The sequence below is a fragment of the Parasteatoda tepidariorum genome, chromosome 11, assembly GCF_982258835.1.
Source record: "Parasteatoda tepidariorum strain Cologne lab strain chromosome 11, Ptep-v5.0, whole genome shotgun sequence".
Taxonomy (NCBI): Eukaryota; Metazoa; Arthropoda; class Arachnida; order Araneae; family Theridiidae; genus Parasteatoda; species Parasteatoda tepidariorum.
In genome coordinates this window covers 27,267,568-27,291,608 of record NC_141765.1, presented here as the reverse complement: position 1 = coordinate 27,291,608, position 24,041 = coordinate 27,267,568, and the positions used below count along the sequence as shown (strand labels likewise).

At 27.5% G+C, this 24,041-nt stretch overlaps 1 protein-coding gene across 1 annotated transcript in view; it reads right to left on the bottom strand.

Annotated features, from left to right (window-relative positions):
- Window positions 1-3,190: 3,190 nt before the first annotated feature.
- The window catches only part of LOC107442360 (uncharacterized), a 70,096-nt gene continuing 49,245 nt past the window's right edge, over window positions 3,191-24,041 (bottom strand). Inside the window, exons 7-10 of the mRNA XM_016055910.4 lie at window positions 20,724-20,802; window positions 19,587-19,743; window positions 11,712-11,865; window positions 3,191-4,440 (exon numbers count right to left, since the gene is read on the bottom strand). Of these exons, the coding sequence (XP_015911396.2) occupies window positions 4,256-4,440; window positions 11,712-11,865; window positions 19,587-19,743; window positions 20,724-20,802 (575 nt within the window). The 3' untranslated portion in view covers window positions 3,191-4,255. The remainder of the gene's footprint in view (window positions 4,441-11,711; window positions 11,866-19,586; window positions 19,744-20,723; window positions 20,803-24,041) is intronic.

Genomic DNA, 24,041 nt, shown 5'->3' with positions numbered 1-24,041 from the left:
GTAAATATATAACTACTATAAAACTTGACTCTATGAAATATCCAAAAATTCTTTAGGTATATTTTATTGAAATAAGTTAATCAGAACATCCATATAATTTTTTTTTTTTAAATTAAAATCTTTTGAAAATTTGTTCGTTTTAGATTACAATTATTTTTAAGAATTTAAAAATATTCGATTTTGACTTCAAGAGTTAACCAATTTAGAGCTGGTATTTTTTTATAAACAGTTCATAAATTATTCTTTATACTTTTATTGTTATTTAGGTATGTTACCTTTTTAACATTGGCATGGCAATATAAATTGTTTTCAAACTTTTAAACTAACTTTTATGATCAAAAAGATAAAAAAATATTAAGATTTGTGCATTTTTCAATAGCATTATTTTTGTAAGAGATATGCCTAGAAAAACGTTGAAAATTTGTAATACTGTTGAACAATGGAATTGTGTAACGTAAGGATCTTTTAATAAAATTTTATTTTCTGGAAAAACTTTTTATTCATTTGTAAAAATAGTACTTTAGATGTTCGTTTTTTTTATTTTTCTCAGCATTGTTTAAACTTTTATTATGTCCGTCGAGGTTTTTTTTTATTATTAAGAAGTTTGATTTTTTTGTGTTGCCTAGAACAAACAAAACAGTATAAATAAATTAGATTAATTCTGAAAAGCGTGTTTTTCCTGTATTATGACTATCATATCTGATACATGGTACACTATAGAAGATGAAACACTATATTTGATGAAATTTGATATTTTCTAATATAATTTATCATGCATATTATCAATATAATATTATCGCATATAAATGTTTTCGAAATATACCGATGCATTTAACAGCATTTTTTCCGAAAAACAAAATTAATCAGTATTAAGGAATTAAAATATTTTGTCTTATTTATATGTCTAAAATAGTTAAAAAGAAAAGAAAGAAAGAAAACAGAAACAATTCTTCTAGCATACCCTTTTTATTTATCAAAAGAAATACAAAGGTATACAAAAATCACAGTTGATGACATGAAAATCACCAGTACACAGAAACGAAATAGAGTAAAAAATATTAAAAAAAAAAAAAAAAAGGTGTGGTCATGATGCTCTACTATCTAAAATAATCATATTGAAGCTTCTTTTTTTTTGTGAAAAAGCAGAGTAAAAAATGAAAAAGATTATTCATGATGCTCTACTATCTAAGATGATCATATTTGAAGCTTTTTTTTTCCTCCCTTTTTTTAGTGAAAAAATAAAAAGGCAAAAAAAATGAGAGTTTATTCATGATGCTCTACTATCTAAAATAATCATATTTGAAGCTTTTTTTTCTTATTTTTAGTAAAAAAACAAAATGGCATAAAAAATGAAAAATTTTGGTCATGATGCTCTACTATCTAAAATAATCATATTTGAAGCTGTTTTTTTTTTTTTGTGAAATGAAATCACTTGACTCTCCCATAGAAAATTTTGATGATTAAGAATCTCGGTTTTTATTTATCTTATTATCGAACACTGAAATTAATATCAGCTTTCAAGTAGTTTACTTAAGAAATTTTAATTTTACAAATATAGAAGAAAATAATAATTTGATTGATATTATTTAGCCACTAAAATGCACAAGAGAATGTTACGATTTTTCTGGGGGAAAAAATGATAGCTGCCATCTGTTTGGATGATAAATGAAAAAGTTTTCCAAACAGAATGAATTACGATCTTCAGACTAGAAAAAAAATGAAATGGAATTTTCTTTAAAATTGAAGTGATTAAATGTAAATGATGTTAACCATTGAGCTTGAAGTTAAAAAAAGATTAAAAAAGCAATAGCTAAATTTAGAATACATGAAATAATTCTTTACTTATTCTAAGGAAATTGTCTCCTTTATAGATTCATTGAAGTTCGACCTCTAACCTCTAAATGTTTCAATTTGGGAAATGCCACTCTGTACAGTGCGCACAACAACAAACGAAGCATCCTGAATAACTCTTGATCCAATGATTGGATCTTCTCGTTCTAGGACTCAATCTTAAAGATTCTCAAATATGTTAATTTGTGCTGTCAATATTTTGAGTTAGAAATCAGACACAAAAGTGTGCCTTCACTGAATGAATACGCCTTTATTTCGACGAATTCGAATTTCTGAGCCCCAAAATATAAGGGGTAGCCGCAATCTGAGAAATATGGTCCCAATAGTTGGTCAGCAGAGTTGTCCAATGTTAAAATCCCTTAATGTTAATTTTACTTTTTGCGTTTTTCAGCATATCTCGAACTTCTTAAAGTGAATTGAAAAAATTTTGCACACAATTATAAAATTCGCTTATACAAATTATAACCTTTAGTAAATATTTATTATTTTATTAAATATTAGTGGAAACATTTTGAATTATATGATATACAACATTTACAACGTTTCAAAGAATGCAATTTTAAATAGCAAAATACAGAATGTGAGCGAAATCAGACGAATAGTTCCTGAGAAATCGAATGATTAAAAAGTTTTATTTTTAAAATTCGATTTCTGAAGAACTATTAGACTGATTTCGCTCACATTCTGTATTTTACCATGTAAAATTACATTGTTTAAAATGTTGTCAAAAATTGTATATCATTTAGTTTAAAATTTTTCCGAATATTGTTAATTAAATTAATAAAAGTTTACTGAAAGCTATTTATTGCATGGAATTATCTCTGGAAAAACGAATTTTATAATTGTTTGCAGAAGTTTTTTAATTAGGTTAAAAAAGTTCTCGAGATTTGGCGAAATACGCTAAAAGTAAAATTAACATTTAAGAGTCTAAACTCTAGACAGCTCTGCTGACCAAAGTATTGGAACCATATTTCCCAGATTGTGTCTACCCCCTATATTTTGAGAGTCAGAAATCTGAATTCTTCGGGGAAAAAAAGTATGTTTATTCAGAGAAAAAAAAATTTGTGTCTGATTTCTTAACTTAAAATATCGTCTACACTAATTAATTAGCATAATTGTGGTCATTCCCTCGAACCATTAAGATTGATTCCTAGAACGTGAAGATGCGATCGTTAGATCAAGAGTTATTATGGGTTGTTCGTTTATTTATTTTTTGTACACCTGTGCACAATGAATAAATTAAATTAATAAATATATGGAGTTGGTATAGCCTTGCTGGAAAAAAAAAATTTTTTTTTTTCGCCAGGAAATATCATTGAGCATTTCAGAGATCTGGAGGTTTTTTTTTTGCCTTATTTATAAGGAAACATAAATTCTAAAACAATGAAAAGTTCTGTAACTTTTGGCACCATTAAAAATCACAAATTAATTATTTTAATTGAATTGGCATATTTGTTAGTAGCTTATTAAATATTTTACTCAAATGACAATAAATCAATACACAACGTTTATCATTATTTTTACCTCGTTTATCAGTTTTTTTCTGTGTCCCTTAATCACCAGTCTTGATATATATCTTTTCAAAACCTTATCAATAAGTAAGTTAAAATATACACGTTGGGAGTAGCAAATTCATAAGACAAAAATAAATAGAAAATGCTATTGAATCACAAGCGAGGAAAGCGGGATTAAAATCTGTCTGATTACCGGTGGAAACTTGAAGGTGTTTTAAACGATCTTCTTTAAACTCCTTTGTTTCTTCTGAGTTTCTTTGTTTCTTCAAACTGATTTTCATAATTTTAATCTCGTTTACTTTACGAGTGAATCGTCAAATTTCGTAAGTGTATTTTTTTCCCATTGTTTATATATTATTTTTTATACTGTTCTTTCTTCATTTTCTGCAAAGAGTTTTTTTCCATTGTTTAAATATTATTTTTTATGCTGTTCTTTCTTCATTTTCTGCAAAGATTCTAAATTTATTTATAAAGTGTAACGATTGCGGAAAAACTTTCTCTTCGCCTAGTCGTTATTTGTTTAAAAACATTTTTCTTTCAGGAAATGGTAAAATATGGCTCTGATTATCGACAAAAGTTATTTAATATACAAGTTTACGTAGTACGAAGAAGAAATATATATATACAAAATAATCTCAAGAAATATGCAGAGATAAGCCTAGCTGGAAAACCACTCTTAAGCCTTTGAGTAAAAAATGTTAGGCCAGAACTGAGGGAAAATAACAATTGTTTTTTTAAAAAAAAAGCTTATTAACAATGTCTCATATAAAGACCAGCAATATATGGAATAATGTATGTTTCCCATTGTCCATGGCAACAAATAGGAACAAAATAGTGTTTCACGTGATGTACTAATTACGTGAATCGATTAATGAAATCGGTCACTATTTTTATAAAGGATAGTGATTGTCACTGGAAAAAGTGCCTTTATTAATGATGACTTTCAGTCGATTCATTCGGCAATAAAAGCAACTGCCCACAAGAATGGAAATTAGCAACAATAACACTATTCCAAAGGTTGCAGCTGCAAAGCCATCTGTTCGAAAACACAACTTATCTTCATTCCCAGTTCCATCTAAATTGAGAAAAAATAAAAACACGTTTTATTAAATTGATATTACAGATTTGATCAATCATATATTTAATACAATTTAAACATTTCAATTAATATTATTGTGAATAATAATGAAACCATGTCATTGAGCATAAATTTAAATTTTCTAAGAAACGTCATAAAAGTTTTCTTAAAAGCTCTGGAATTAAACTTGAACTATATTTTGATTACTTCACTGAGCTAACTTTATATTTTTTGTAATTTAAATACGAATATTTTAGAAATTAAAATGCACCATTTCAATACTAATAAGCTATTTAATTGTTTACCTTAAATCAATAAATAGTATCGGGCGTAGCTAACTATTGATGTTATTTTTCGTTGAAAAGTTTTATAGAAATATTTAATTATTAACAAAATCCTACTCTAGTTGAAAAAGAATAACTTAATATGCGTAAAACCTTTTTTTTTTACAAGATATTAAATTATCTACAGTTATGTTTTTTTTTAAATTAATTAATGTTTTTGTTAAACAATTTATTTAACTTTTCTAACATGTCTAGAATTTCCTAAATTTTTCCGAGGAAATCATGACGAAAAAAGTGCGTACTTTTAGAAACGTCGACAGTAAAATTATTAATCAAAATATCATCTGTAACAGTGTAAAAAAATACTGATAGGCTGAATCAGGAAAATCGGTTTTCTCGTAATATATTAACTAACTAACTAACTCAGTGGCGCGACAGCCCATTAAGAGGGCCAAGGCCGACTGTGCCCATCTCAGTTTTCTTGACCTTGGGCTCTGGGGTGCGGGAGCATATGTTCCGGTCAGGTGGTCAGCCGAACACGGAACCCCCAGTGTTAGTTCCCAAGCATGCTTGGTACTCATTTTATCGACCCACTGAAGGGATGAAAGGCTGAGTCGGCCTTGCCCGGCCCAAGGATCGAACCAAGGACCTGTGGCACGACAGCGCGAAGCGCTACCGCTCAGCCACCGGGCGTCCGTAATATATTAAAACCCCCATTTATCTTCATATATTGAAATCAAACGATTTTTTCTGAATTTTTAAACTTCAAGTTATATTAAAAAGAATAAAATGTTTCAGCTTTAAGTGTACAGTGCGCAAAAAAGAAAAAAAAACGGACCACTCTTAATAACTTTTGATTTAATGACCGAATTTGCACGTTCTATAGTTAATCTTAATAGCTCGAGGGGGTGCCCTCAAATATGCTAATTAATAAGGGCAGAACTTTTTTTATTATTATCAGACAATATTTTATTAATTATTAATATCAGAAGCCCACAGGATGCTCATTATATTATTTTAAAAATTATTATAATAGATATCACGTTTTAATTATTCTTTTAGTGTTTTGCAATAGAAAAGTTTTTAGTTATGCTGGATATTTTTTTTCCTGTTGAAATTTGAAATCAAGCATTAAAGTCGGTCATTTTATTTTAGATAGGTGAATTTTAAATTGTTGCAAAGATAAACCGTCCCTTACCATTTTTTGCAAGATATTTTCGTGATGTGCTGAATTTTTTCCTGGGTTGGTTTTTAATGCTACAACTGCACAGATTGTCGCAACGACGTCATAAAAAAGCCATAAATGGTCACAGTCGCAGGTGAATTGTTATAATTGTCCCACGGAGATCATAATGTGACTTTAATGTAATTATGTTTTGTGATATCTCATGAAAGTCACCATGACTATTTATTGTGACTTATGTCACTTAGTAGTCACAAATATACTTTACTGGTACTAAAGTCTCCAAAAAACTTTTTTGCAACTTTGATCCCCTGAAAGTCACATGAGAACCATTTCACGACTTGTCTTTCTAAAGTTAGGGTATTTCTTAAGATCTGTTTCACTAAAGTTAGGCCAGTTACTTGAAAGTCTTGTAAGCAGTTTTATGCAATCTCTTAAAATTAAATATGTGACTGACAATAGTCATGAATAGTCACAACAATTACATTCGCATGTGATCTTTTTTAAATGGCTCCAAAAGCCTCTCAATATGATTATGAAGAAAAAAAAAATTCCGTAAGCGTGTTTGTTAAAAAAAAAAAAAAGAAAGAAAGAAAAAAAAAACAGTGCCAGAATTTTTTTTTTTAATGTTATTGTACTCTTTGCCTAAATTACCGAACAATATTTAACTAAATCTATTTTAATATTTCATTTTCATTTTGTTTTTAAAATAGATGAATATACTTACATTTTCTTTAATATTCATATTAAAAATTTCAAAATCTGTACAACTGTTATGGCCACAAACGTTGATAAGATTTATTTTATTAAAAAATATTATTGCAGAGGTAGAAAAAGTTTGTGAGCAAAGAAAAACATAAACTAAGCATTTTTGTAATCTTTTAATTTTGAATAAAATGCTTTATTCTATTTTGCGTAGATTTGGATTAATATTGATATTATTTGCACTCAAAGATTTATTTTCAGGAAAAAATGAAGACAAAAATTCAATGGAATATGTAGCGCTTTGCATTGAAGTATATCTTGTGCTCAGACACTTTTAGGTTTCTTAAATATTCGATAATTTAAAAATACAAATAATAATTAGTGTAAAATCTTAAATTTAATTTTACAACTTATAAAAATGTAAATGGAGAGATTGTCAATTGGTGAAAATCATTCAAAAGAATTAAGATCTGATTGATATTTGTTCGAAAAAAGCAAACGATTTTAAATCAAGCGTGAACTACAGCTGCCGTCATTTTTTAATCGTCAGCATGTTTTTTTTTTTTTCTTTCAATGAGTGGCTCAATTTAAGGAAGCTATATTGACCAGTGCTATGATGCTATAATTTAAAATTTAACGTATATTCGTCAGTAAAATATATATGTTACGAAATTAAAATTTGTTGATTTTTGTTTAATTCGTTGAAAACGATTTACTTCAACTTTATAAAAGCTTTTATTACTTACATTAAATGTTATTTGCAAGCTATGCTGTTGATTTTTGATGTTAAGTTTCTTAGTTTTAACGTATTATTTGGTGAAGAAAGACGGACAATTGGATATTCTATGCCAGATCTTTAAAAAGTCGTAGTCTCTTTTAACATTATTCGTTTAAATATATAAACGAAGAATTAATATGATAATTTTAGCAACGATGATGTCACCAAAAATTGAATATTTCGAAAATGTGATCTCTTTTGTGGAAAATGTATTTAAACTCGGTGAAGTTTTGATCCTTTTATGGTTTGGTTAATAGTCAATATATTCAAAGCCTGCGATTTGAAGAAATTTTGAACTTTCGTGATGGTTATTTTAAAAACAAAAAGTGATTTCTCAACTTCGCAAGTTCCATTTTGTTCGATCACGCAACAAAAAGGGAAAGTCATAAAAAAGAGGTAAGCTCTACTTATTTTTGATGTCTTTGCGTATTAGCTCTTATATTAGAGAATACATTAAAAATTTGTGATTTAATGTTAATTAGAATAAGTTAGTGTCTTAAGATTGATGATTAAGGAAAATTGATACATTTTGAATTCACTTTCGATTAAATCTATTATTATAGATTTAATCGAAAGATTTTATAGATTTAAATCTATTTAATTTCTATCTTTAAAGGTTCTTTTGTTTTCTAATATTTTTAGGCGTTTGTTTTCGATTTGCTAAGTCAATGTTATTTCATTTTGATCGCTTTTTTTGTTTTTTCTTTTTTTAATATAATGCACCCTAATCGACAATATTTTGTAATGGTTTTTATTTTCTAATTTAGATTGATTAATTTTGTGAAGTAAATAATTTTTGTCCAAATTTTTTTTTTAATATTTAATCTTTTTTTCACTGAATACAAACATTTTTGAAAAGTTAAAAAACTAAAATACTTCGTTTAAAACTAAAATGTTTCGTTTTCATTCAAAATCTTGTTTTTTTAAAAGCAAATGTATACTGGGTCATTCCAAAATTATTTTATGGTTCAGTTTACAATTCTCACAAAACACAATTATTTATTTAATGTTATTATAAATAAATAAATGTTTAGCATCATCGTTACTGATTTTTCAAAATGAACTACGCTAACTAGTTATTGAAATCTATATCGTATAGTCACAATTTTAAAATATTGTAAGTCTATTTTATTGTGTATTGTAAGCCCTATAAACCCAAATAACTGTTTGAAATTTACATATTTTTAAAAGCGGTGTTTAGAAAGTAAAATATGGTAGCGCTCGCTTTATTAATGCTAATTTCTTGTTAAAATTAATTAATATTTTTTCATTTTTTATTTCTATTCAGAATCATAATGTGTTTAGTGATGCTTTCGTAAGCTACGTAGTATATTTTAGAAATAAATATGTGTAGCAACAATTAAAATAATTGAAAATAAAAAAAAATTGAAAAAAACGAAATTCTAGAGTTTAAACTCAATTTAAAAATTCTTAAAATGAGTTCAAATTGGAATGCTTTAAAAATAAAATAAATGCGCAAAATGCTTTAAAAATAAAAATTTAAAATTAGTTATGCAATTATTATTCAGTATCCGCCCCGGTAACACCGTAGATTGCAACAAAAATGTGACAGTTACGAGAACTCGATTGTAAAGTCACATGTGACTTCGATGACGTCGATGCATGTGTCTAAAAAGGTTACTATGTCCGCCTTTGGTGACATCTCACATTTCGATGTCCCTCCGACGTCAACATGAGACCATAATGGGGGGGGGGGTCATTTAATTGTTACATTCATTATCGTGTGACGTGATGAATTCTCAATTCTATAGGGTCACGGTGGGGCAAAACTGTAGCTTATTCACGTCTCAACTAGGTCACTGTGTGACGAAGATATGACATATTCACGTCTCAATAGAGTCACAGCGTGACAAAATTGTGACATTTACGTCTCAGTAGGGTTTCCGTGTGACTAAGTTGCAACATGAATATGTCACATCTTAGTCGCACGGTAAGGTCACTGCGACAACTATATGTCTCATTGTGGTCTCGTATTGACGTCTGCGTGACGTTAAAATGCGACGTTCCCAAAGGCAAACACATAGTTACCTTTTTTTAGTTCATTTCAAAGACCCACATGTCGCAGAGGTCACATGTGACTTCCCAAATGAGTCTCAGTGACTGTCGCATTTTTGTTGCAAATCCAGTAACGATGCTCTCTGGGTGATACCGTTAACAACAATTGAATACTTATTTTTCGAATTTCTTTGAAATAAGATAAGTACAACAGTTATTTTAAATGCCAAAATGTATTGAAAAAAGTGTATTAAAAAAGTGTATTAAAAATAATATTTTATATATAAACACATAGTTGATTAATGCAATATGGTACGATTAATCTGATAGTTTAAATTAGACGTAAACCTTATTTCTAACATTTTCAAAATATTTTTCTTATTATCAAGAATAAATATAAAAATATCTGTAAATGAAAATATAAATGTTGACTCAAGTTAATTTTGTTTTATCTAACTCTTATATTCTTATTAAAAATAATATTTCTTCATGCTTTTTTTTACTGCAAAACTAACTCGTTTATACAAACACTAGTTTCCAACCATAGGCATCGCAGGTACCTCGTTTTTGAGGGGGAAAGAAATTAAAGTACACATTCTCAATAGTTCTCTAAGTTTCGCACAACAGAAAAAAAATTCTTAAATCTGCTGAGTATGTGTGGAAAGATTAATTATATTTATCTCTTTCATGTTTTTAATACTTAGACGAATTTAAATAGACAATGATTCTTGAAAATTTTCTTTGTTTGTCTGAAATATTGCGGGAAACTTTTTGAGAATTCTAATTATTAAGGGTGTCATGACCCACCGCCTCCCGTCCCGCCAAGGACGCCTTTTTTTCTAGCCTTATAACTATGAAAGTATTATTAAAAATAAAAAAACTTTTCCTGGTTTTGAATATTTGGAGCTCGTCCCAAGACTATCTGATATTGCCGTTCGAAAACAAACAAAAAAGTTTATTTGGTTTTAACTTTAAGAGAAGAGTAGAGATATTCCATCATTCTCTTTTTATTATAAACAAACGGTTTTATGTTGAATTAAAATATTTTGAAAATAAATTTTTCATTTTAATACAAGATATTTTCCAACACTGCAACGACTGTATTTTTTAGTGTATACTTTTTCATCAAAATATATCAATTTCATGTGATATACATATTTTAATATTGAGAATTTGATAAATGCCTTTTAAACATAATGATCAAACCAGAATCAGTTAGTACTGTTCCATAAGTTTCTAAAAAGTCGCAAATTATATTTAATTATTCTTTAAGACTTTAACTTATTTTATTGTAGTTTGTTTTACTGATAGAATTATTTAAAATATTGATAAAAGAGTTATTATTAAGTAACGAAATGACGTCACTTGAAAACTATGAGCTGGATCGCTTGAAAAGACGACTGTCAAACGATTGTTTACTTTATATTCGAGAAATTAAGAGCGAACTCCAAAAGCGGAAACTCACCCACTCTTGCTTGAGTTACGAAGGGGGTTCAAAACATTATAAAAGAGGTTTTGCTTCTCAAATTTTCTAACAAAGAACAACTTGTATTAAACTCTAATATCCCTTAATTTTTTTAAAAAAAATTCGTTATCGTAACAGTATTTCAAAATTATCATATTAGCTTTTTTAAGAAGAAATTTTTTTTTAATAAATCACATTTTACTTATGATTAATAGTACTTTTAGTAATAAAATAATGCAATAAAGGTTATCTTTCTCGTCAACGATTAGGAGATATATTTTTATGATCGACATGTTTATGATTTAGATCTTTATGATTTTGATATAATTAGGTCATAAAACTCCTATAGGGCTTCTAGTGTTGCAATGTACGGGTGCCGACATCACTTACATACGATACCTACTATAACTCCAACTTAGCTCTAATAAATATAGATTTTCTTAGTTTCTATGTTTTCTAGAAGAAAAAAAACGGGAAAAAAAATAATGGAACCCTTTTTTTATTAGAATATAAATCTTGATACTTTAACAGGTTGCTACTTAATCTACCATCCAATTACCAGACGTGATTAATAAAAGTAACCCGAAAAAAATATATTAGCCAAGCTCTTTTGGATTTCGTGTTTTATTACTAGAAAATTAAAAGGCATGTATTGCTATTTATTTTCTTTTATTCAATAACATTGATATTCGTGTTACTGAAGAAGTATTTTACGAGTTAATGGGTCATTAACTTCTCTGCTTTCCTAAAGTGCCCTTTTGTTTGTGTAGAAAAACACCTTAAAATCTTCACAATTTGACGAGTAGAAAAGAAGAAAAATTAAGTTAAGACACTTACTTTTGGATTGAAGAAGAAAAGGTGAGTTGACGTCTTGCTGCTGCACTTCTAATGCTTGGAAAAGACTGATACTTTCAGAAATTATTCCATTCTTATCAGATGTATCTTCAGCAGATCTTTTAACTAGATTACGTTTCCAATAACATTTTTGAGGCTAAATTTGATAATATATAGATTAATAAGTGTGGAATAAAACCAAAAAGAATAATAAAAAATATAAACATTGTAGGTAATTGAAAAAGTATAAATATTGTTGTATACAGTCAGTCGTGAAGAGTAGGGGAGAGTGGGGTCAATTGTAACATTTTTTACTTAACTATTTTTAACTAACAAAAAATCCAATATATTATTAGTATTTATTGACAGACGTGTAAAGTAGACTATCCTCCACTAGAAGAAAAATAAATACCTGATTTTAAATATTATTATATTAGTTATTAACAATTTTTGACAGTCGTGCACTTGTTACAATTGTCCCCACTTACGGGGTCAATTGTAACAGTTCATAAATTCAACTAAAACATAGTTAATTATACATATTATCATAGTTGTGATATATTTTTTTATTGATCAAAATAGTAGTGATATTTTAGGAGTAAAAATAATAATGAACAGAGACCTAAAGGGTTAAACTGTTAACTTTAAGGGGTTAAAAATTTTAATTTATGCTGTGAAAGGTGACAAATAAAATAATGCACATGCAACATAATATAAATGCTATAGGAAACTATTGGTGGTTCTTAAAGAGTTAAGTAATGGTTTGTAAACATAAGATTATTTATTTTCAACTGTTACAATCGTCCCTTTACTTATTGTTACAATTGTCCCCAAGACGCTATTTCAGCTTCATTTGTTAAAAACAATGCTAATTAATTAGCAAAACTAATCTTTTTTTTTATTGAAATGTTAATTAAGGTGTCCACTTACATATTCGGTTACTAATTTTTATTTGTTTAAACAAAATTACTTTGTTATAATATAGTATTCTAATACCAAAAAAAGTACTTGCGTGGCGTGAAAATATCTTTTGCGATGTAACTCCTTCAAAAGTACATAAAAATGGTTGCCATCAGGGGTGTACATGTAGATTTGTTAAATGCACCTTGTTCGCCACCTAGGAACCAAATCTAGAACCCGACACTCGAAATTTTTGCTCTGTTACAATCGTACCCTGTTACAATTGACCCCACTCTCCCCTACACTTGCATCGTGCTAATAAGTTTAGCAGCGATGAGTGTCTCATTAGTAGAACCATTGGAAAATTTCAAAATTCATTTTCGAAATGACATGTCATAAGGAAGTGAAGAAAAAATACTAGAGAGGAATGGTGGTTTAATACTTCTCATTTGCAAAGTTTTCTAAAAAATTTAATTATTATTATTTTTGCATATTTCTACATTATATGTCGCACGAAAAGAAAAAGAAAAGTGGAACATTTGCATTCGAACTGTTGGATTTTCATGTACTAAGAGTAACACAAAAACGTATTTTCCGTGAATAAATTACACATTTGGATACTTGACTCACAAAAGTTCCGAATAGCCGCTATCTAAAAATTTTCGACCAATAGTAAGATAAATTCTTGTGCTGCGCAGTAAAATGTCTTTTTGAAGCCGAAATATCATGTATTTTAATAAATATTTTGAGATTTTAATAATATTTTATTACGATTACTTCATACTGTGTCAATCCTAACAAAGAAGTCTGAATATTATGGATCACATGACTTGATAAAGATAAGAACCATATATTGAATGTGAAATAAGTGCGCACTCGTCTTTTGAAAACGAAGATATAAAGAGATTTGAAGGAGCTCCCTAAATATTTTGTAAATAGCTAAATCTCTCTAGTCTTTTTCGTATTAAACTTTCACTAATAAGATATGGAATTTTCATTCTACAGAGAGAGAATTATAATTGATTTCAATGAAATTTTGATGGCTTAAAATTGAAAATAAACTCATTACTTAAATTATGGGAAAATTGGATCCATGACTCAGAATATCATGGAATCCACACAAGCCATTGCATATTATATATATACATATATATATATATATATATATATATATATATATATATATATATATATATATATATATATATATATATATATATATATATATATATATATATATAATTTAATGCTCCTCACACTATTGTATTGATATACTTTGCTTTGGCTATATTGATACAATATTAGAAAGCACTCCTTTTTGCGGATATAATCGTGTGAGCTGATGAGGAGATTATATCTTTTCTTTGTTATGTTTTTCGGATTTTTAATATATATATATTGTTTAGAATAATAAATAATAAAAAATAATTTTAATAATTTCTCTTCTCTTGTCATTATTCTTTATTATTTTCCATATTTCTTCATTTTTTTAAACTTATATATATACATATATATACATATATATACATATATATATATATACATATATATATATACATACATATATATATATATATATATATATATATATATATGTATATATATATATATATATATATATATATATATATATATATATATATATATATATATATATATATATATATATATATATATATATATATATTTTAAATTTTTTATTTTATTGAATAGTTTTGTTATTAACAATTTTCTGGTGATTTTGTAAAAGACTTTGAATTTATTAAAAACAAAACGACTATCTGCGAAAACTGGTATATCCTAAAAATCCTTCGCATAAATAATTTTTAAAAAGAATTATTAAAATTTAAAAATTCCAGTATTAACTGATTCTGCCCTACACCATTCAAGGAGCTGTTCATCAAAAAACAAAGCTGTTCATCATGTTTTATAGAGTTTTGAAAAAACAAATTTTTACAGTTCACTAGTAGCATAATATTTTTCTTCGTCTATAGAGTGGATTTGTAATCTAATGTATTACATTTTCTTTGATAAATTTTCTTTCCACCCGTTACTCGAAATATTCGTTTACTCAAAATATTAGTAACGTTTATTTATTGCGTTGAGCAAAGAGGGGGGATGGAATTTTGCTTTTTTATTCTCTACTTATTTTTACGATGTTACATTTGATTGAGCAGAATAATTTTCGGAATCGTGGGTGGTATCGTATCGTAGTTGAAGACATTGAAACATCAACCACGAGAACGTGATTTTAAATGAGTTGTTTTTGTTCCCTTTTCGTTTTTATCTTTAGTTTAACCACTGGGTGTGTATAACTCAGCGTTATGGCTACTTTTTCTGATTGGATGCCTCAACGTATGTTGATCGTCTCGATAATGAGATAACTATAGAGTCGGTAGATTTAAACCATCGCATCTTTATACATATATATATATAGATACATATACCTGTTATATTCAACAAAAATAAAAGATATAACAAATAATCGGCTGTAAGATAAGTGATGCTTCAAAGTATATTTTTTTATTATTTTCCTCTATTTATCTAAAAGTATGGATAAAAATCAAAAAGAAATCTTCACTTCCTTGTAGAACTTGAAATAATAAAAAAAAAATTTTTATTATTATTTTTTTTTTAAAGAAAAGATTTGTTTAGAGCAGGGTTTCATAAACTTTTTGCTGTGGGAACCCTATAAGCATTGCGTAAATCCGATTCTTTGCTTGAGTTAAACGGTCAGTTTCTTCAATTGTACTGTAATATACTATTGCATGAGGCATGGTGGCTCAGGGGATGGAGCCTTTGCCTCCTAAAGAGGTGAGCTAAGTTCGAATCCCAGTTGTGGCTGGCTTTTCTAAAGTATAAGCTTTTCTAGATATAAGCTTTTCTAAAGTGTGATTCTCAAAAACTAAACGAGTAATTTATGTCAAACTTTTTGTTTTAGCATTAGGCAGAGAAAATTGTATACCCCATTAATAAAAAATAGTTTAATCAGTATCGACTTTAATTATGTATAGCATTTTTCTCCCGTGTTTTAATTCTTTTTTTTTTTTTGGATGCATAAAATATTTGAATTTTTTCTCATCAGACGAATTCTTTAGTTAATCATTTTTTAATGAAATTTATTTTGTTTTTTAAATTCAAATTCAAATTAAATTCATGAATAATTAAAATTAAATATATATAAATAAATATATATATATATATATATATATATATATATATATATATATATATATATATATATATATATATATATATATATATATATATATATATATATATATATATATATATATATATATATATATATATATATATATATATATATAATATATATATATATATATATATATATATAATTTTAATTTTTCATGAATAAAATTTGAATTTAAAAAACAAAATAAATTTCATTAAAAATGATATACTTATTTACTTTTATAATTACGCCATAAAGTTTAAATCAATTATAATGTAATGTATAATAAAAAAAAACTGTATCGCTTAGGCTGATATTCAAGAAATTTTGTTCTATTTTTTTCCCCATAAAATTTTTGAAATAACAATCTAAGAGCATTGTTTATGCAAATATTTTTCATGGAACTTGAACTGGGAAAAACTAAAATTGGGTTATTAAGAAAGACTCAATTTAAATAACTGCATAATTGCTTAACAGTCAAGATACTAACTAGTGCCCTACTTGGGCGGTAAAAAGACAGCATTTTGTTTTCGAAAATAAAAAAAGAGTTTTGTATATATGTAAGTGAAGAAATATATACTTTGCAACAATCGAACCTGGAAAATGTATAATTATCATTTAAACTGCAAAAGGGTACATGCAAACAAAAGTTAAAGCAAAAGATAGACCTGCTGTAGAAAAAGTATATTGAACTGAAGAATTGTAATTATAACTGTTGCTTTTTTCTCCCCTTTATAAAGATATTAGTAATTTGAATTCCTGTATCTGCTAATTAGAGAGAATGATTCGTGATGTCGTTGTGCTGCATCAAAAATGTAAAAAAAATCTTGTCGCTACATGAGCACTCAAATTCAGTCTCCCCTGTAGTTATCATTAAGAAAAGGCCATTAAAGTGGATTTTTGTTAGGGGAAACGAACGCAAATAATTACCCCTCTTTTTGCTTTGCCGCAAAAAACAAGTTTGCGGGAGACATTAAATGAAGTACTTAGCATTTTTCTACTTAAATTGTTTTCTACGCTCCACCAAATATTGTGACCAAAAAAACACATTTTTCATATTAATATTGTCTGTCCTTGAAAAAAATTGGCTAATATTGGTTTGGTCAATTTTTTTTTAATTGGTTGTTAGGTTCGCTTTTTTTTTTAATTTACTACAACGGTGCTGTCCACTATCAAGGTTGTTTACTTTTTTAGAGCGAGTATCCATTTTAATTAATATTTATAGTTTGATTTTAAAAATTACTGCTCCTTTATTCAGTGGTTTGTTTAATTATTAGTGGGGTTTTCCGTTTTATCACGGTACATTGAGCCGTTTTTTGATAACGCCTATAATCTTTAATCAGTATGATATACTAGCGACCCTTCCAAAAAGAGCATGGTATTCTTTTTTGAAGATCAACATTTTCAGAAAAAATTTCCAAGAAATAATAATTTAAGCATTATTAACAGCAGTTATAAACTTGACTTTGAAATATCAAACTTTTAAGAAATAAATAAAATATTTTGAATTCCTTTACCAAGGAAAATAACAGAATGTTGCATTTTTTTTTTGTTTTTTCTGCTAATTAAGAAAGACACGTGATAAAAATATAAAATCTTACTTAAAATTTCCAATTGCTTTAGTATGATATATATTTTAGAAATTGTTAAAGAATCAAACAATATATCTATATCTATCTCTCTCTCTCTCTCTCTCTTTCTCTCTCTCTCTCTCTCTCTCTCTCTCTCTCTCTCTCTCTCTATATATATATATATATATATATATATATATATATACAGTTTGATATATATAAATCCGAGTGCTCGTAATAAACGGCGTGCAACCAGAAGAGGGGGGGGGCTTGGGAGGTCAAATGATTGAGTTTACTTAAAATTTAATTAATACTTACTTACTTTAATTACATTAATTAATTTAATTAAATACTTTTCTTAATTTAATGACAACTAACCCCCTTCCCTCGCATTTCTTTATCATTTTGAAAAAAAGATAAGACAGAAAGATGAGAAAGAAGATTGCAAGACAGAAAAATATTGCTCGCTAAAACCGGGTCTTGCTCGTTAAAAGCGACTTCTGTTCCATAGACTTAACATTGATCCAACCAAAAATTCTCATTTCCCTCGGTAAATCCGAGTTCTAGTTAAATCCGAGCTCGATTGTATATATATAGTATATATATATATATATATATATATTATTTCACTCAATCAGTCATTGATATTTAGTATTAACTTAATATTTTAACAGAAATTAAAATATATACAATACATTTTTGTAATATATTTAACACTATAATATTTTATTTAAATTCACTGTTCATTAAAATTATTCAAGCTCTCTATTATTTCATATTTGCTGATATGAATTAAAAGCCAAGCTTTCAGATAGATTACTTTCCTAATTTTATATTGTTCACATTTTTTTCGGCATTTTAAAGTTTTTTGCTTGAAGCAATTGTAGAAACTTAATATGGATTTACATAAAATTCAAATTTAACTAAATTTTCTCAAGTATAATGTTTACATAAACAAATTTGAATAAGTTATTCTATTTTCACGTTTTAATTTTGTATTATAATTATGTATGTTTTTATTAATTTATCATTTATTTAAAATTATAAAATGAATTGTGTTTAAATTAGTCAAATGTGCGGAAATAATTGCTGTAGAGTTTATTAAAATATCTCTCTCGCGATCACAGTCGCACAGTTAGTATAGGAAATACACAGTTATGTATTTCCTAGAAATACATTCACAGTAATTATAGTGATTTTATAGTAATTTGTACCTACGGAAGTTTGCTTTACGTGCCCAAACTTTATTAAATGAAAAGTTGGGAATCGAAACTAGCTGTCCATAAAAGTATTTTTTTAAAAAATAGATTAGGCAGAAAAATATTGATCTTTAAAATTCAATTATATAAAAAATTTATTTCGTAATTTTAGATAAAACTTATAACTAAATAAAGATTATCAAATTATTATAAATAGCATATTGTTCAAGTTATATTTATATTTTATGGTTTAAGTAATGTCTTTAATTTATTTATAATTATAAAATTAATAAATTAATTAAATTTAAAGTTTGCGAAAGTTAGGGATTTACGGAAAAATTCATTAAAGAAACAAAAAAAAAATTTTTATCATTTATTTATTTATTTAATTAATAAATTTATTTTATTTTTCATTTATTTTTTATTTTTTTATTTATTTATTTATTTTTTTTGAATTTTTTTTTGCTCTCTCATATTCATACAGTTAAGAAATATAATTACTAACGTAACTTTTTATTATAAGGTGATTTGTATGGCAGGGAAGTTAGATAGACGTGTGGACTTAATAAAATGCGTAGCCGGTAATCAAAACTCTTCGTCCATAAAAATATTTATTAAAAAAAAAACAGAGCTGACCGAAACTTTCATTACTGTTAGCACCTTCTACATTCTAACATAATTCCCTAATCAATTTTTATACAACTTCGAAACTGTTGAAAAATCTCGTGTTAAGTATATAGTTGAGAACGTAAAGAAGTTTCAGAAAACCATTTCTAGCATAAGAATTAGTAATTAAAACTTTATTATTTATAAAATGAATCACAGTTTTTTTCAATAAAGTTTAAAACCAGATGATTGTTTTGGGGATTAAAACAATTGCGGATTTAAGGGCATACTAAAATCATATGTTCGATGTCTGCCTAAATTATCGGTAATATAACTAATGTAATTTTGCTCGCGAAAAAAATTAAGAATATAAAAATGTCTTTAAAAATAAAATCTCAGTACTTACAGGACAGGCTCCATGACACATATGCACATCGCATTCTAAATATAATGCTCTACTGCCAGTAAATCTAAAGGTTTTTAGAAGAGCATACAATGTAACTTGATTTGCAGCATTCGTAACACCTTTGAAAGGCTCAATTAATTTTTCGTGTGCTACACATCTGGAAGTAAAAAAAAAATTCATATAATTTAATACATATTAAAATTTTTTAAAACGTATGTTGCTATCTAAGTTCCTTATAGCATGTATAAGGGAGTCGTAGAGAATCAAGGAACAGAGTGCTTGCTTTTCCATAAGATGAACCAGGCTCGAATTACAGCAAATTCTGGATGATACGAATTCTGCTCCCAACTCGCAACAACCGCAATTTTGACGTACAATATCTTCAGAGGGAAACGAATCATTGATTAGAATTTCCCTGCTGTTAAGCTAACCGTTGGAGGTTTGCGTGGTTTTCCTCTCCATCTTCCACATGCGAATTAGTTCCACCGAAAAATCCTAGTTTGTATAAATGCTTGATCCAGGTGTTCCGTTGCATTCTCGGTTGGTTTTAAAATTATAAGGATATGGAGTTAAACATAGGTAGTTATAAACCCAAATATAGGACTGCTGTTCAACATTGATTATGAAATATAAACACAACACGTATAAGAGCATGCGTTTTTTTTATATGAAAATTTAAAATCATCGATTTGAAATTGCAATTTGCTTTCGTAATATTTTTATAGTGTAATTTTTGGCTAATTTTTTTCTTTCATTTTCAATTTCATTTTCAAAAACTAACGTAAATGAAATTAAAGTAATAAGAATTGTTTATCATCTGACTTGATTTTAGCACTAATAAAGCTTTAAGGCGGAACACTATAATGGATGTTTCCAAAAATCGAATTCTATATTAGAATTTTTTTTAAATTGTAATTTTTGGAAGTATTACAAACTTCCAAAAAGAGTTGAGAAACCTACAGTACTTACTAATCTTCAAAATTTAATAGCATTTATCTGAAAACCATGCTTTTCCAACATCGTTCTTCTTTTAGCATGGACAAAATTGTTCTTTAGTCCTTTATTTTTTTTCAATCAAAAAAAAAAAAAAAAACAAATAATATATATATATTAAAAAAATGCGAATTGTAAACTTACCCATTTTCATCAATGAGTTGCAATCGTTTCCCAGCTCCATTGTGAGCATGGCAATCGCTAACCAAAATATCAAAACCCCCTGAAAAATGAATGATTAAGTCAGTACAGAAATTGAAACAAACATCATTTCATCTAGAATTTAGTAGTTTGGAAATTTAAAATGATTTTTTGCTACAGAATGTGTAGTTTTTTAAGAAAAGGATAAAAATTTTTAATATTTATTTATTAATATTTAGAAAAAGTGAAGGATTTATGCCCATCATTGAGTACTAGTAACACAGAACTTTATATTTAGATCTGAAACCATTGATAAAAGCTATAGAAACTTAAATAAAAGCTATTAAGAGAAAAAAAAATCTTCTCATCTTATCTGTTAATTTATTAACACTCTCAAAAATTAAACAAAATATATATTTTGTTCAATTTTTGACAACGTTAATAAATTAACAGATAACTAGTGAAAATTTATGAAGCCTACTAACCAGAGTAACCGAACGCAATTTTGTGACTGCAAATTTTTACACATGGAAAACTAGAAAAAAAAATTAGGCTACAAATGGTTAAGGAAAATTATGGGGAAATCGAATTGCTCAATTAATCATAACTAAACGCAGCTATATAAATGAGAGAAAAAAAATCCGAGTATTAATGCCTATCCATGTTTTAATGATGATATTAAAGCGTTGCATTCTTTTTTATTTATTTTTCCACATTATTTCATTTATTATTTTTTGCTTTATTTTCGAAGAAAGTTCTAATTAACCAATTAACCGAAGGGAGCTTTTTTTAAATTCTGGTTCCTCCTTAAATTTTTTTCAGAAAATTAGCCTACCAAACTAGAATTAATAAACTATTTTTTTTTTTGTTAAAAAAAATTGAATTTTTTTAGAATTATTAATTTTTTTCACAAAAGAAAACTTTATGATATATTATTAAGAAAGCTCTAATTTAGGAGAATAAAAATACTTATCCTTAATAGAGAAATTAAGATGACCAATTCTTTTGTTTCTCAGTGTTAATTATTAGCAGTAAATTATCACGACTCTTTCATTTATTTAAAAAACAGAACTGTGGGACTAATTAACATAACAGCATTCACGATAACACGACACATGATTTATTAAATGTAGAGTAAATTTATGAGGTTACAAATTATACACGAAAAGAAATTGAACGGTATTTTTGGTTGAACAAAAGGATTGCTTTGTTGAATGATAAAAGGACCAGCATCAGTCTTTAAAAAAAGTTACAAAACTGGTTATTTTTTCATTGTCACGGCCAACACGATCAGATACTCTTCATCTAGACTTCATCCGTCGGTTTTAAAGATAGTTTTCTAACTTTAACCGTCAAAAAAGGTCGTGAACTGATGTGTGAAAAGCAGCTGCCGCTTGAACAGAGAAAAAACATTCCCAATACTTTCTCCTTAGCGGTTGATTTGGTTGATGGCTCTGTCATCTATTCAAGATAAGGTTTTTCACCTTTTATTGTTTCGAAACCGAAAGTTACATTAAATACTGATTTGGATAACAGATTTTTTTTTTGTTCCTAATCATTAAGAGATAGTTCATTTAAAAGGAATTTCTAAAATAAAATAAAAAAAGAAGCGAGGGTAATTATTTAAGAATAATAAAAATTTAATGAAAAAGACAAACCACCGTAGAGATTTTTTTATAATCACTTTTATGTAACTTGCTTCACGATTCATTTAATCTCCGCAAACTGTACAATAAACTGAAGTGAAAAAAAAAAAGAAACACTACTTGATTTATAGGAAACTTTAAAAAAAGTCCTTTCTTCTTTTTTTTTATATGAAGAGAAAGGATTACAAACAAAGAATGGATTACAGTGTTTGGGATACGCCTTAGCAATTTTTGAATAAACATTTTCATCAATATAGGTAGAATAGAGCTATTGTTAAAATCTTTGAGGCTGTCGAAGCTATTATGCTCCATTTAAAATACAACTTAAAATGTTCAGTTTCTTTTTAAAAGGAATATGTAAGAAAAGATTGTGTTTTATTTTATGTCTTGACTTTGAACTTGAATTAGAGGCTTTGTTTTTTGGAAAGTAAGAAGAAACAACTTTAAAGCGTATTTTTTATTAGAAATACTTTGTTTAGTGATGCATATATAAAGAGAAATAACTTTGCTGTCAGTAAACAAATAAACTGTTTGTAAACATGCTTACTGTGTGATTCCCGGTGAGTGACCGTTAAAACTTTTTATGAGAGTTTTATAGTTATTTCATGAATAGATAGACGGATGTTCCTTACCATATGTTCAATAATTTTTTATATTTAAAAAAAAATTATTTTTATACATACAATAAGAGCTCTAAGTCACATTTAGATAACATTTCTTTAATTAGAAACTACATTGTTTCTTAAAATTGCTTTTGTCAAACAATTTTCAAATAATTAAAAAAGTTTAATCTTTAATCAGACTTAAATTTATGTATTGAATTCAAAACGGCATTTAAAGTTAATACAGTTTCATATATTAGAAAGCATTATTTTTCAAGCAATTTTTAATAAAATATATAATGAATATTTTCGAAGACTGTATTAAGTAATGTTGTGCAGCATTAAAAAAATTTAATTAAATTTATTGAATTGGCGGAATATTTATTTAGGAAATAAAGGAAACCAATAATCGTTGATATTCAAAATGTCTTTTAAGTTACTTTAGTTAATTTAGCTGGATTAACTAGTATTGTTTATAATTAAACTGCTGTTTGTAGAAAATGCAACACCATGAAGGAATCATCAGAATCAAATGAAATTCGCAGCAAATGTCAATTATAGGATATTATGCAAATTAATAAAGTTTCAGAGCCATCGCGCGTGCATGGCGCGCGCAGCGCCCTCTGAATTGATGCTGAAAGCGTATAAATAAAGTGCTGTAGCGGGACGTTGAAAATAGTCTATGATTATTTGTTAGTGGCAAACGTTTAGTGAGACCTGAGTATGCCTCCACGACGGAAGAATAAGAAATTCAAGCAACTTACGGAGTTTGAACGAGGGAGGATAATCGGCCTTCGAGAAGGAGGATTTTCCTATCGCGCAATAGCAGCTCGTATGCAACGGAACAGTTCCACAGTGATGCGAGTTTGGAAGCAGTGGACCGACGAGCACCGAACAACTCGAAAAACAGGCACTGGACGACAGAAGGTGACGTCAGAGCGCGATGATCGACACCTGCTCCGCATGGCGGTGAATGATCGCACAGCTTCCTCCAGGCAGCTGGCAGCACATTGGTCTACTGCTACAGGTGTACAATTGTCGGCTTCGTCAATTCGTCGTCGTCTGCTGCGCCG